Raw genomic sequence first — 15,423 nt, forward strand, 5'->3', positions numbered from 1 at the left:
TCAAATGCATTGCACATTCAAATTATATTATAAGACAAAAATTTTCGTGTCACTTTCACTACAATCCAATTCATTGCATATTCCTGAGCTCTACAAATACCCTCTGCACATTCCCTACTCGAGGGCGCACATTCATGTTGGTACACACAAAGTAACTAAATTCCCTCTGTTCAATGAATATTGTTAACTAAATGCTATAAATCTTTCAATTCAAATTATACTGTTTTCAATAAACTAGCATTTCTTTCAATATAGTCACTGTAAATAATATAAATTAGCATTTCTTTCAATATAGTCACTGTAAATATTATTAACAGCCATATTGGATGTCCAATGATTGTTTACCTCCTTCCTAGCTGCATTATGCTTTGTCTATTGATGATTTCTTTGTATGTGGTTTACAATTTCATTTCAATGCTCTCTTATAGTTTAATAATGCCAAAATCCTCACAAAGAATGTTTAATAACGCTAAAATCATCACAGAGAATGGCAAAACAACTGAATATCTTTTCGTTTTCTTCGAAACCCCTTCATTATTTATCATTTCCTTTTATGGGTGCGTTGTTAAATGGTGTCTCTTTGTTTATAATGCCAAAATCATTACAGTGAATGCGAAAAAAATTGATTATTGTTCATAATTGTTCGAAACCCCTTCATTATTTATCATTACAATAATGTGTATGCTTGATACTATTACTTACAGTGACTATATACTAGCTACACACACACACACACACACACACACACACACACACACACACACACACACATACACACCAGGTCAGACAACTTTTATTACAAAGTTTAAAATGGGTGGTTAAAGAATATGTTGAACTCCTGCTATCTTTTTTGCCCAAAAAAATAAGGAAATGAAGATTTTTTGTGGTATTTTCATTGTTTTCTCTGCCTTCAATTTGTTAATATACTCACTGTAAATAATATTATAAGTCATACCATGTAGTACTTCCAATAAATTTCATATGAGAAATACAACATCATTCAACCATTTACTCATTTGAGAAATGAATCTGCATCTTCATACTATATCAACAATGTCCACTTTTTAATCACATCATAGTTACATCTTCCACTCATGCATCTCGTGCTTGTAGTTTCTCTCCTTGTTATATAATGTTTCAAGTTTTGTACCTATGTCTATGTGTGTCTACACACACACACACACACACACACATCACAGTTACATACTGAACTCTTGCATGGCTTTTTTGAGTTCTCTGGCTATATGGTTATTGTCTATATTTTCATGCATACAAAAATAGAGATACAATACCATTTTTTTTGTTGAAAGATGTTCAATGATGAGTTACAGAAATAGATTTGTTTTTCATCATTTATCTCAATGGCATTGAGGGTTTCATTTCAATGATTTGTCTCTCTCTATATATTTATACGGTAGCATTTATTTTTTGTTGAAATATGTTCAATGATGAGTTACAGAAATAGATTTGTTTTTCATCATTTATCTCAATGGCATTGATGGTTTCATTTTAATGGTCTGTCTCTCTATATATATTTATACGGTAGCATTTTTTGTTGTTGTTGAAAGATGTTCAATGATGAGTTACATAAATAGGTTTGTTCTCCATCATTTATCTCAATGGCATTGAGGGTTTCATTTCAATGATCTGTCTCTCTCTCTCTATATTTATACGGTAGCATTTTTTTTTTTGAAAGATGTTCAATGATGAGTTACAAAAATAGATTTGTTTTTCATCATTTATCTCAATGGCATTGAGGGTTTCATTTCAATGATCTGTCTCTCTATATAGATTTATACGGTACCATTTTTTTTGTTGTTGAAAGATATTCAATGATGAGTTACAGAAATAGGTTTGTTTTCCATCATTTATCTCAATGGCATTAAGGGTTTCATTTCAATGATCTGTATCTCTCTATATATTTATACGATAGCATTTTTGTTGTTGTTGAAAGATGTTCAATGATGAGTTACAGAAATAGATTTATTTTCCATCATTTATCTCAATGGCATTGAGGGTTTCATTTCAATGATCCGTCTCTCTATATATATTTATACGGTAGCATTTATTTTTTGTTGAAATATGTTCAATGATGAGTTACAGAAATAGATTTGTTTTTCATCATTTATCTCAATGGCATTGAGGGTTTCATTTCAATGATCTCTCTTTGTATATATATTCATACTGTAGCATTTTTGGGTCCTCCATTTTTGTTTTCTCCCTTGGAGTGGCCCCCTTCTTTCTAGGGTTTGTGGCTTGGTTCAAAGTATGTTTTTTCTGTCTAATCCTAACGGTGTCGATGTTTCTCCTCCACTTTCTCTATGTTAATTTTCCTTTCAGCTAGCCTGTATTCATGGGTCCCCTATTTTATTTTCCCTTCAGAGATGTTGTTGGAGAAATTTGATTTGTCATTGTGCTTTCTATGAGCTAGACATCTTCTGCATTGCATCCTACTTCGTATTTTCTAGTCATGCTCTCTTTTGACTAGAGGGTTATTTTATTGCTCTACATTGCCTATATCTTCTCTATTCAAATTATAGAGGGACCTGATTCTAGTAGTTAGTGTGGAACAATGCTCTAGTACTTGGCCTCCCACATGGTTGTGGTTAGGTTTTTGGGTTTTCCCTTTGTTATTTTTGGGTTCTCTAATTTTTTTCCATGGTTTTTGTTCGCTGTCAAAGGATGCGAGTTTGCAATCTGCCCTGTGATCCTATTAAGATGCACTCATGTGAGGTTGTTGAGATTTCTATCTCTAGGTTGTCTGGGGGTAGATGGTACCAAGGGTGCCTAGAGGTTGTGTCTTCTTCTTTTAAGGATAGATTCTCCTTTGGTGTCAATTATTTTCTTTGGTTTGTGGGTGGGCATTGGTTACACAATGAGGGTTGGTTACCCTGCAGGTGCTTAATCTGTGTCTACCTCCCTTTAGTCATGTTTTCTACTGTGTTAGCTACTAATTTCTTTGGTGGATTACATCCTATTGGTCTTTGACACTTGCCTCCTTTATCCCCTACCATCCTGGATCTAGTTGCTATCTAAGGGGAATGTGGTTAAGTGTTATGGATCTCTAGGTGGAGAGGGACCTTTTTGTTGGTTTGTTGTCTAATAGATGATATACTACAATTGGACCTATTGAGGTGGTTCACTTTGTTGTGTTTGCAAGTAAAATTTTTTGGTATACCTTTCAAAACCCACTGGTAGGCTTTTGTATCCTTCATTATATGGTTAGTGCAAGGGTTTTTGTGTGTTTCTTGGTTTAAGGTGCTTTCCTAAATCCGTTTGTTCTGAGAATAAAATCCAATTGAGGGTTCAAGAACCTTGTTCCCACTGATTGGGTTCTTTAATCAACATACATACTCTAAAAAAAGGGGTGTCCTCTTTTTTGTTGTCTAGTGATATCATATCTTGTGAGGTCTTCTTAGTTATGAAAGCGTACGAGACCTCTCTTACTTCTTACTGATCAAAATAAATGAATAAGGTGTTATAAAACATATGAATAACTAATTTTTTGTGTTCGCTTCCTCTAAAATAGAACACTCCAATAAATCAACTCTAATTGCTCACTGTTAACATAAATGATAGTGTTGAAAATGTTTATTGGATTGTTATTCATAATGATAAAAAGGAGTCTCTTGAAATTGAATGTAAATCTACATCAAGATTACAAGAAAATGAAATAAATGTAAAAAATGCCTTGTATTGAAGCTCCATTAGGTCAATTGATAATCAAAAATTTATCTACAAAGATATGAAAAAATATAAAAATATCACTTACATTGCATTTTATCCATCCAATCATGGTATTTTGAGTGACCAAGTTTTCCTAATTATTACTTTATTCAAACTACAAAGTAACAAAGGCCAACTCCAGCAAACACCCTGTGCCTATGCAGCTCCTTTCCTTTCAAGTTGAGCAAGAAAGGATAGTAGTTAATTAGCTCACCATGAGCATTAAATAGGATTTTGTCACCTGGCTGAGGAGCCCTAGAATCATGGATTGCCTTGTTTAGGATTTCTTGAAGCTCTTGGGTAACCTCTTCTGGGAATAGCTTCTTCGTGAGGCTCCAAACTACCTACTTTGCAAGTTTTAAATCTAGCAATGAGGCAACAAACCTGGAGGATATGCTCGTGTTGTCCCATGGATACTTGTCTCTGTTCAGATGCCCACTACTCAAAATCATCTTGATTGCCAATATAACAGAGAAATCTGAGAAAAGGAGAAGGTGCTTCAGCCTCAATAGTCTTTTAAATATTAGAGATGTGGCTAATTTATAATTTAAGACTGATTAAATATTTAATTTTATAAAAAATAAAAGATGGTCATATTTAAAAAGAAGTTAGCAAGAATAACGTATAAGACCCGAAACCGGGAAAAAAAATGGCTGCTGTATGTTTTTATAGTAAGAAAAACCGGCGTGAGAAGGAAGCTTCCTATGTATCGTGACTTTGTTACTAATTCGTTCAAGATGTTAATATTGCGAGGAAAGTTCTTTGACAGCTTCATGCGAATCAGAGTACGAATGGGAGGAATTAAAATTTGCGTATACATTGAGAAACGCCGATTTCAATGCAACTTCAGTAAAACCGAGTCGTTTAATATTTTCCGTGCGTATTTCTTATATAAAGGAGAGACTTATATTAGCCTTACAAAGAGAAGAAATCAGAGAAAAGAAACACTCTGAGGACGAGCCTAAAGATTAATCGAGGCCTATTTACAAGGGTAACAAGGTTCTAGTTGTATTGCTTTATCGTTGACATTGGATTGGGCTTGTTTTGTAAGTGTCAAGATATTAATAATTGCACTGTTCGTTAAATCTAGTATTATGGACATCAATTTGAATGTGCTTGTTCGAGCCATTAAAGCCACTCTTGGATTATTAAAGGTAACAATGGTAACTCAGTTAGAAGATTCGAAACTTGGTCACAAATGGCTACTCTATGTTTATATACTATAAAAAATATTTTCCATGCATTTATTATTTTTCTTGAATAACAATACAGTGTATATATAAGCATTTTGACATCCCAAGCGTATATGTACCAGAGTATGTTGCCCAACAGAGATTCTGCTTCGAGAGAAGATCCAGATATTAGTTCGCTCGATCAATCTGGAGGAGCTCCTCCTCTTGTGGTTGCTCCATCGGACCTCTCAAGAGAAGAAGATGCACTAAATCAATTGGAAGCCTCACACCCTCAACACTCTCCATCTGAGACCAATCGTCCATCGGTTATACAGGTCGCAGTAGCTTTGTTTGCGGCAAGCTTGACTCTCATGTTGGCAATACCAGGAGGTATACTAGACGAGCAGCGAAGAGTGATTCTGAGCAGCACCATTTCTTTCAATGTTTTTCTGTTCGCAGACATGTTGGCTTTGGTCGCTTCGTTGGCCGTCGCTATGATTCTCGCCTTTGACCCACCTCGGATGGTCGCCTGCTTAATGGAAATCATTATGTGGGTGGCAGCAACATGTTTCCTTTCAGCTCTCCTAGCTGCTGGCTTTCTTGTGATGATCCCTGCCATCAAGTGGATTGCGGGTAGCTTTATTGTTGTAGGCGCCATAGTAGCGGCATTGCTTATATACCGGGCTTTCATTTTCCTTACTCAATCTAATACGCGCCTCACCATTCAAATGTCTCAGCAGCACCAGGGATTCAATGCTGTCTAATATCACTAGCAAAGCAAATTGGTTGTTCGAATTTATGTAATTGTTTGTAAAGTTAAGGAGGGAGAACTAGATTTACAAATTGATTTCATCTCTACTTCATCTCTACTTCATTTTAATATCAAGCTATAGTTTGCTTCGTCTATCCAGTTACAGAGATAGAAATACACACGCTGTATGTAAATTTCCAAAAAAAAAAATAAAGAAGTCGATTTGGCTTGGCGCTGGCACTAAAATTAAATTAAATGGAATAAATTAAATCTTTGCAGACGCAATCGCGACTACGCTGAGAATGCAGGTTCCTTTGCAACATCAATAAAACTGAGTCGTTTAATATTTGCCCTGTTTTTACTCTTTACTTCCATATACCAACTGCCATCAGCTTCAAAATTTACCATATGATTTTGGGAAAATGAGCAATCTAAGTATGTTAAGATTATCGGCATTACCATGCTTGGAACAGCTTCCTGCTTCAATTGGAAAGGTTGAACAGTTGGAGTATCTAGACATTTCACTGTGTGAGATCTTGACAGAGCTTCCAAAGGAGATAGGAGAACTCGAGAGACTGAAGGAGCTTGATATGAGAGAGTGTTCCAGTTTGACGAGGCTACCTTCAACTGTTTGTGAGCTGCATTCCCTGAAGCTTGATACCTGTGATGAGACGATTGGAAAGCAGTGGTTGCGGGCTAAGAACACTTCAATTCCTGAGCTTAGTGTTCAAATTGTGGAGGCACACTTTAGTTTGGATTGGCTTGATATCTACTTCTTTTCTTATCTCTCATCTTGAAGGACAAGAACCGAGGATATTGACATTGCAAAAAAAAATAATAATGTTATCATGTGGACTGGCAAAAATCGAGGATATTTTCAGCCTATGATTATTATCAATTTTTGTGGCAGTTCGGTGCAGTAGAAATCCTTTCCTTGTTGTACAAACATGACAAACGTATTCCCTTTACCAAGAGATAATCAATCAAATTTGTAAATGGATGGGAGTTGTCCACACTTCAATTAAATTTGATCTCTATAAGTTTCTGTGAATGTAAGTTAAATCAGTGTTTTATGTACAAATTCGTCAAATTTTATAATTAGAAATTATTTAATTTAATTTCTCTACTCTAAGGTTTGTTAGAATAATAAATAGTTGAGCAACGCACATGCTGTTTGTAGGAATTGTAGACGCACAGATGTTAATTTGCTGCCAAGAAGCTTCAGTTAAGTAACATTTTAGATTCTAAATTTGTATTTTAAGTATCTTTTATTAAATATATAATTTTTTTTTCTGTTGAATAATATATCTTATTATTTATTTTTATAATCATATTATGACTGGATGTAACTCCATTATTGAAATGCCCAAACATATAAAAGTATCTTGAGAACTGATTCTTACATAGAAAGAAGTGCAAATAATATTGTTCAATTTTTAATAATGATATGATTTGATGTCTCTAAACATGTAAAACTTAGGCAATTGACTTGCGATTGAAATTAGCCATGAATTTTGTGGAGGAAATAGCCATCCGAACACTAAAATGGACATTGAGTTCTAAAGTGAAGTAACGTTACATTCAATATTTGATAATAAGAAAAAAAAATTCTTTCACATTCTTTGTAAAATAAATTAAAATAGTAAAAAGATTTTGAATTGGAGTCTAGAGAGAAAACTTAAATGGTTTTAGATCAATTTAGTATAGTTGAATTTTATGGGCGTGAGTAATCTTAAACACTATGAATGTTTGCACATAGTAACATTGTTGTATTGTGCTATTAAATCTCTAATATAAATTTATTATTTAGTTTAATTTTTAATGCATTGAGAGTATATTGTTTATGGATAATAATATATTGTATTATATAAACAAGTGTATTGTTCTTTTTTAGAATGGTCTATAATTGACATTTTTTTATCATATAATTATTTATCACATTTAAGTTGGCGTTGTTGATCATCATCAATAGACAAAGGAATGCTTTTATGAAATCTCACCCATTTAGGCTTTGTGTGAAGACTAGTCATCACATAGTCAATACATATGGGGTTGCCTTATATTTTATACAAGTCCTTATCATCATGTCTCTAAGGGAGTCATCAACCACACTTCACTTTTGATGGTTCGAATTTCTCCAAAGTGTATTATAGATTCTTTATTCTTAACATTCATACAAAAAGTAAGGAAAGTTAACCTTTTGAGGAGATTAAAAAATTAAAGAAAAAGATAGTGATTAATTTATCATGTGTCACTGTCATTTAACCTATGTTTAAAATCTTACAGAAAGAGTTTAATTTCAATATTACACATAATTACACCAAAAATAAATCAAGCAGTTAAGTAAAACACTACATTGCTGTTTGTTTCATCATGCACTTATAAGAGATATACAAATATAATCTAAAATAGATAACAATAAACATACATTATAAATTTGGTATTATTATTTATTTATATTTTAGCCTAACTCTTTATGCTTTTCTCTTGACAATGTTGTCTTCTTTAGATAATTTTGTTTGTTTCGTAACTTTGTAAGGGTTTTTACTTTAGATATGTCATCCATTATAAAACTATTCTTTTCCTCCCATGAATAGGCACTGAAAAATAATTCCTTTCTAAGGAGATCACCTCACATCTTTTGGGTGTTATTCTACAACACTACTTAATAGCCCGATAAATCAACTCTACTATATAAATCAATTCCTTATATTTTCCCACGAGTAGATTTGATCATATCAACCTAAAATTTGAATAATTGACCTTTAGGTCACTTTCTCCATTAGTTGAATTGATTTTATTTCATCCATGGACTATCTAGGATATTTTACCTATTAATATTTGGGCACCTATGAGGGATATTCTCTTTCCCAACTATAGTTTCCTCCTCACTTAAGAGAATCTCATTGATAATAGGACTAACTAAGAGAAGGTGGGCCCATTTCCATATTCTACTAGTTCACTACCTTGTCCCTCTATCATATAGATGAGTGATGGTAGGAAACACTATGTGATTGAGCCCTTGATATTAAATCAACCAACTCTAACTATGGAGTTATGTTGAAAGAAGAGTTTGAAATGAGACAAGATGAACACATAGACAATCAATCATAAATAAATACATAAAATTAGTATTATTTTCTATTGTGGAAGGCCTAGCCTTCATATGCTCTTAATCTTGCACTCTATTATAATATTTGGCCTCAAACTTTATGTGTGTGTTCTTGAGTCTCTTTGTCACTTACTATTTTCTAAATCTAGAGAAAAATTTTCCAATCAAAATCTTCTCGATAACCTAGATGTTTCTATAATTGATTGGGAGTATCAAGGGATAATGATAAGCATCTATAAGATTCAATTTTCTAAATTTTTATTCTTGATTCATTGATTATCATAGTAATTGTAAAACCTTCTCATTGTCTTTATAAATCTCTTTTCAAAATATACTCTTATTTATTTGAATATTGCTGATTATTAAATTACATTTTGTTATGAAATTTTTTGGAGGAGTTATATTACAACTAAATCAAATTTTAGCTAGACTAATGGGATTTAACACAAATTAAATTGGTTCTCTGTTTCATATTTACAAGATTATTTTCATGTTTCTTTTGACTAGATTATGTCGCTAATTGATTAAGGCACTTGTACTCTTTGGTTAAAATATTAATTTTTTTATTATATTGTTTCCTTTGGTCAAGTAATATACCTACAAGGATCTACCTAGTTACATGATTCAATAATAATAAATTCAGTAAACATTTTGAGAGCTAGTGTCTAATAAATCTTCAAAGAGTTAAATGCATGTTGATTTTCTAGGATACACATGAGGTAAGAAAACAACAAGGGGATTAATATTAGGGGATATGTTTTCTTGCATTTTTGGTTGCATGTGTAACTTGTTTCCAATCTTCTATAAAATAAATATTTAGTTCTCAAGAATAAGAAGTTATCATAAGATGTATTTAGTGGCAAATAAATGGGATTTTATTATGCAATGGATATGGCTAATCTATTTGAACAATTATATTATTTTATCTTTACAATTATACTATTAATCTCTATAGGAATATCGTCTTTGATATTGTAAATGAGTGGCCCAAGCTTGTTCATTTTCTCATAATTGTCCACAAGTGCATCATGGGTCAACCCTTATTATTAACTAGCATAACTTCATGTGTCTAGGTCTAAAGTTTGTTTTCTAGGATTGGGGGGCCAACATCACCACTAACAAGTTGGGGAAATTTTCTACCTAAGATGTAAATTCTTTTGATCCATCTTTGTGATATAACATTAGCAATTAGATATTTAAAGCATTTTAGTAGCCAACACATAAAATGATGTTTTTGATTAAGCAAAAATAGGTTTTGAGGGGACCCAAAACCCCGTACATCAAATCCAAAGATAGACCATTAAAGTATCAAGATCATAGAAAAACAACAACAAAACAGATCAGGCTGCGAGAGATAAGGACAACATAAACATAACAATCAAAGGTAAAGACAATAAGAAAAAAACCAGCGAGGTGTTGGCAAAATGAAGTAACAAAAAAACAACCAACCAGCTACATGAAAATATTGAGACTGTCAATAGCCTCTTTCTCCAACATTAACATGGTCTTTGCAACTTCCTTGAGTTCGAGAAGATCGTGAGGCATGGGTACCTCCACAGCCTTGGTGCTTTGTCTAGTCCTCCTTGTGATACGAGGGATCTCCTCGAAGCTAGAGCCCCCAACATCCATCTCCAGATCCACGAAGCTCCTATCGTTATGCATTTTCTCTAGTCTATCCACCATAGCTGACATATTGGTAGCAGACACTCTCAGCATAGCCACATTGTTCTCCATGATTTTCTTGAGGGCATTCTCAATTTTCTGAATTTTCAAGCTGATCTCACCAAACTTTTCATCATATTTGTACTTAAAGAGCTCAATAGCCTCCCCATTTTTCTAAAGGCAATCCAACATCACTCTTTTTTCATCTTCTTTCTACAAGGCACACTCATTGCTTTCAAAAGCACTTCCTTTCCCCTATTCCTTTTTTCTTGCTTGACCCTCTTTCTCCACAACCTCTTCAATCTTTTCCATCTTGGCTAAGTAATTTCTCTACTTAAGATGCAGAGTCTTAATTTAATGAAACACCCAATGTTGGAAATGATACATATCAACCGAGGCACTTCTAGCAGTTCCCAAGATATCAATCATAATTTTAGGCTTGTCTAGTAAGTCTTGGGAGTCCAAGTCCATTGGTTCAAATTCCTGGTTTTGAAAAGCTTTAGGAGGTTGCTTATCCCAAGATTTAGAGTCAGATAAAATAATCCTCTTACCCTTTCCCTTAGGCTTCCCCTTGCAACTAGAGATTTCCTCCGCTAGCGAGATATCGTTGTTGTTCTTAGGGTTTCTAACCCTCTTCTTAGGGGGTTTAGAGGTGGCAACCTTGATATCAGAATCAGAATCATTTGAATCATCACTAGGGATAAACACATAAAATGATGTTAGGCCATTATTTGCAAATATATTTGATGAGACTAAATTATTAATATTGAATGCTATTAACAATGAGGTAACTAAGCACTAGTAAACTATAGAAAGTTGTGTCTAATACATATCTTACTAAGAATGGAAAAATTGAAGGACTATTTAATTCTATCATAATCTTTCTCAAATTTAATTTTGACAAAGATCGCTTGTTAATTAATTTCCCATACCATCACTTCCCATACAATATTAATATTTTCACTTATAAATTTTATTTTCTTTATATTGTATTTTCTCTATGTGAATAACTAGTGGGAGAATATGTTTAACACCAAGAACAAGGGCCTCTACAATGATCTTACAAAAAAATAAAATCAATGAAATGATTAGTATTTGATGATGTATTGTCTTAAGAGTGTCAACTTTAGGTATAATTGAATATTTCATTATTCATAAGAAACCTTTTCATTAACTATGTTACCAACATCATTATGTAGATCCACTTTAGTAATGATTTTGTCATAAGGCACTAGCTAAGTGGAAGAGACATAATAAGGGACCATGTCCAAGCATTGTTTGAAATCATCCTCAAGATCTTGTGAAGGGTCTTAAGACGTGAGCATGATTTATTGTGTTCACTAGAGCCTTTAAAACTTTAAAAAGATCATAAATGTGTTTATCTATTTCTTTATAGATTTTATTTCTTGAATTAAGTTGTGAATAAAAAGATTGGAAGAACTCCTTCAAATATTGGTTGCCAACCCTCAAAAATGAATTTTAATTTTGGTATGGATCTCCTCTAGCTATATACAAATCCACCACATGCTCTTACTAGCATAATTTGGCCACATAATGTTGTAAAAAAAATTGGAAGCACATTACATCAAGCTAAATGGAGAACCAATTGAGCTCTAATGAAATGGTCACATAGGACTTGTGGTGTATCTTAGCTTATCAATGGTTATATAACATAAAAGAAATGTCTAATGCAAGTTGTAGCGTCAAACCACCATCCAATCCAACCCATGCCACCTGGGGGTCACTTGACATAGGGTTCTAAAAATGGTGTATATCAACAAGTGTGGGCTTGCAGGAAACACAAACACTTGCAAATAGTATTTTTCTTAAGTAATGAGGTTTACTAGCTTTCTTGGAGGGATAAATACAATCTAATAGAGCCACCACCACTTGTCTTGCATTATCACTAGCATTGGGTTAAGAATGTTTTGTAGGTGCCATGGCTTTAATAGTTCCACCATTATCATGTCTTATACTATAAACATCAATTTGAACATCCCTTATTCAAACCATTATAACCATGCATATGATTTTCTCATATTATAACTAAAAGATACTTTCTAATTTTATATATAAAAAATAAAATATAAAATAAGTGTTTGATAAATATACATATAATGCTTCTTTAAATATAATAGATATCACCATCTTATAATTGAACAGGAGAATAGAATATTTTGAAGATACTATAGCTTAAATACTTTATTTAAAAAATGAAATTAAAGATTGTCCCATAAAAAGTAAACTTAGAGGACCCCAGCACGGTCAAAAGGCTCCTATATGATTTTATATGACGGAAGAATATTTTCCATGTGCTTAGGTAAAACAAAAACGCGTCAAATGTCATTTTCCTGTCGCGTGAATGGAAGCAAACCCGAACCCTTCTTATTAATCACATTAAACGTGAAACGACTTCGACAAGGCAGTACGAAACCATTTCGAGGAAACATCTTTTGCACATTCATGCGAAATACAGTATGAAAGAAAGGAAATAAAAAATCTTTTACGCACATTCATTCGAGGAACGAGGAAAAATATCTTACAGATTCCTGCGAAAAGAGAGTATGAAAGGGAATAAATTAAATATATGCAGACTCATTCGCCTATACGCTGAGAATGCAAATTTCGCTGCAACTTCAATTAAACCGAGTCGTTTGATATTTGCCGGTGTTTATTTCTTATATAAAGAAGACGCTTCTATTACCCTTACAAAGAGAAAAAATCACAGAAAAGAAAATCTGAAAGACAAGGAGCTAAGGATTACCCAGCTCTAGACATCAAATTTGAAACAAATTGCCCATTTGCAAATACTTTAACAAATGGTTTCGATGACTGCAAATTCTAAGCATGGGGAATCGCACAAGGCTTGGATGAGGGCAACGAACAAGATTTGTAAGAGGAAATATAGATCAGATAATCACAGAAAAGTGTTATATAGATTACCGCAGATCAGTACTGACTCCTTAACAGATGTACTTTGTCAGCATCTGCAATATGCCCTCCACTTTGGTAGTATTGACTACTCAGATGATGTGCTCAAGAAATGTTTCTTACACTTGGAATTATTTCCCGCAGACAGGAAATTATGTGCTGAAGCACTTTTGGACATTTGGGTTTATGTTCGAAAGCTACAAAGGCATGATGCTTTTGCCATCTTATAAGAACTTGCGAGCAGAAATCTGCTGAACTTAACTGGCAATGCAAGGTAATTACCTTTACTCTTGTATATTGAATTTCCTTTAATCATGATTTTTCAACAGTAAGCTGACATGATTTCACTTTAACAGAGGAAGTACAACAATACAATATGGAAATGCTTCAGAGGTATACTTTTCCCAGAATGATGGAACGCGAGATTTGGCCTTGTATTTGGGACACCATGACAATATACTGCACCGCAAGAGGTTGGTCATAGATAGAAAGGACTTTTGCTCATTAGAGAAATGGGAGTTGCTCGGAGATAGAGCATTTGATACTCAAAATTCAAATTCTCTCCATTCTCACCGGTGAGTTATTCAGAAACTCTTACACATCCATTTTGGTCCAGAAAAATATTTCTTTGTCATGCTAATAATCATTTTTCATGTTCATTGTTGATCTCCAATTATAGAAAAAAAAAATTGAATTTCAAAAACGATTTTCTGAATAGAATAAGGCTTACATCACTTTTCTAAGAAGTTTGTCTGGCATGTGCATGAAGTTCACATATATAACCAGTAGTCATTATTAGTGGACAAATTTCTAATTGTATTTGCTTTGTCATGCAGGCCCTATGGAGGAAAATGACTGGTATAATATGAATTTCCCCGAAACAGAGGCTCTGTTATTATTCTTTACTTCGACAGAATACTTTCTTCCCCAATTTCTGAAATCCATGAAAAAGCTAAAGTTTCTGATGATATTCAATTGTGGTACAAACAAGGCAACACTGCAAGGTCTACATGTCTTATCTTCACTCACTCAACTCAAGAGTGTCCGCCTGGAGAGGTTGATTTTACCCTTGGTTGAAAAACAGGGGATTGAAACACTGCAGAACATAGAGAAGCTATCTTTGAGCTTATGTCAAGGATTTGAAAATATATCCGCATTCGCCACGCTACGAGATTTTAACCTGGACTACATCAATGATTTGGAGGAGTTGCCTATTATGCCATCCACTCTGTCGTGCTCTATTACCAACTGCCATCGTCTTCAAAAGTTACCATATGATTTTGGAAATATGAGCAATCTAAGAATGTTAAAGTTATCGGCATTACCACGCCTAGAACAGCTTCCTGTGTCAATTGGGAAACTTGTACGATTGGAATATTTAGACATTTCACTATGCGAGGGGTTGAAAGAACTTTCAAAGGAAATCGGACAACTTAAGAATTTGAGGGAGTTTGATATGAGAGAGTGTTCCAGTCTGACAACGTTACCTTCAGCTGTTTGTGAACTCAATTCCCTGAAGCTTGTTACCTGTGATGAGACAATTGGGAAGCAGTGGTTGCAGGCGAAGAACATTTCTATTCCTGAGCTTAAAGTTGAAATTGTGGAAACATGCTTTAGTTTGGATTGGCTTGATGAATGACTTCATTTATTATCTCTTACCTTTAAGAACAAGATCCAAGGATCTTGACAACATTGACACAAATCAATACAAGGTCCTCTAGATTTTCGGAGGACTATGGTGTCTTGTATAAAGAAAGGATGTCGGTGTCTGTAAATGGGCCCACACAGCACTTCAATTGATCTACGTTATTTTATGTAAATGTAGATTAAATTAATCCGAATGCTTATGACAGCAATTCTACAAGAACTTGGTTTTTTGGTATGCTATATTAAGGATACCCATGGACCTATTCTGAGCAGGCCTGAAATGAAAATCACAGTTCTCGTGGTATTCAGTGGAATGGTCTTTGCAAGCATTGCTTTAAGTAATAGGCCTCAAACAGGCTTGGAGCTACGAGTGGTCCTTCCACAAATTTGCTATGTTCTATCAGTCAGTTTGAATCAAATTC

General features: G+C 33.8%; 2 protein-coding genes across 2 annotated transcripts; both read left to right on the forward strand.

Annotated features, from left to right (window-relative positions):
- The first annotated feature begins 6,071 nt into the window (after window positions 1-6,071).
- Window positions 6,072-6,446, forward strand: LOC131079821 (disease resistance protein ADR1-like). Its single transcript, XM_058017860.1, has one exon. The coding sequence runs from the start codon at window positions 6,072-6,074 to the stop codon at window positions 6,444-6,446; it is 375 nt and encodes a 124-aa protein (XP_057873843.1).
- A 7,275-nt stretch (window positions 6,447-13,721) lies between these two features.
- On the forward strand, window positions 13,722-15,138 carry LOC131079822 (probable disease resistance protein At4g33300). The gene is made up of 2 exons (XM_059218652.1): window positions 13,722-13,929; window positions 14,191-15,138. Exon 2 carries the CDS (start codon window positions 14,196-14,198, stop codon window positions 14,991-14,993), a length of 798 nt encoding a protein of 265 aa, XP_059074635.1. The 5' UTR covers window positions 13,722-13,929; window positions 14,191-14,195; the 3' UTR covers window positions 14,994-15,138.
- Window positions 15,139-15,423: the final 285 nt, after the last annotated feature.

This window comes from Cryptomeria japonica, chromosome 4 (assembly GCF_030272615.1).
Source record: "Cryptomeria japonica chromosome 4, Sugi_1.0, whole genome shotgun sequence".
NCBI lineage: Eukaryota > Viridiplantae > Streptophyta > Pinopsida > Cupressales > Cupressaceae > Cryptomeria > Cryptomeria japonica.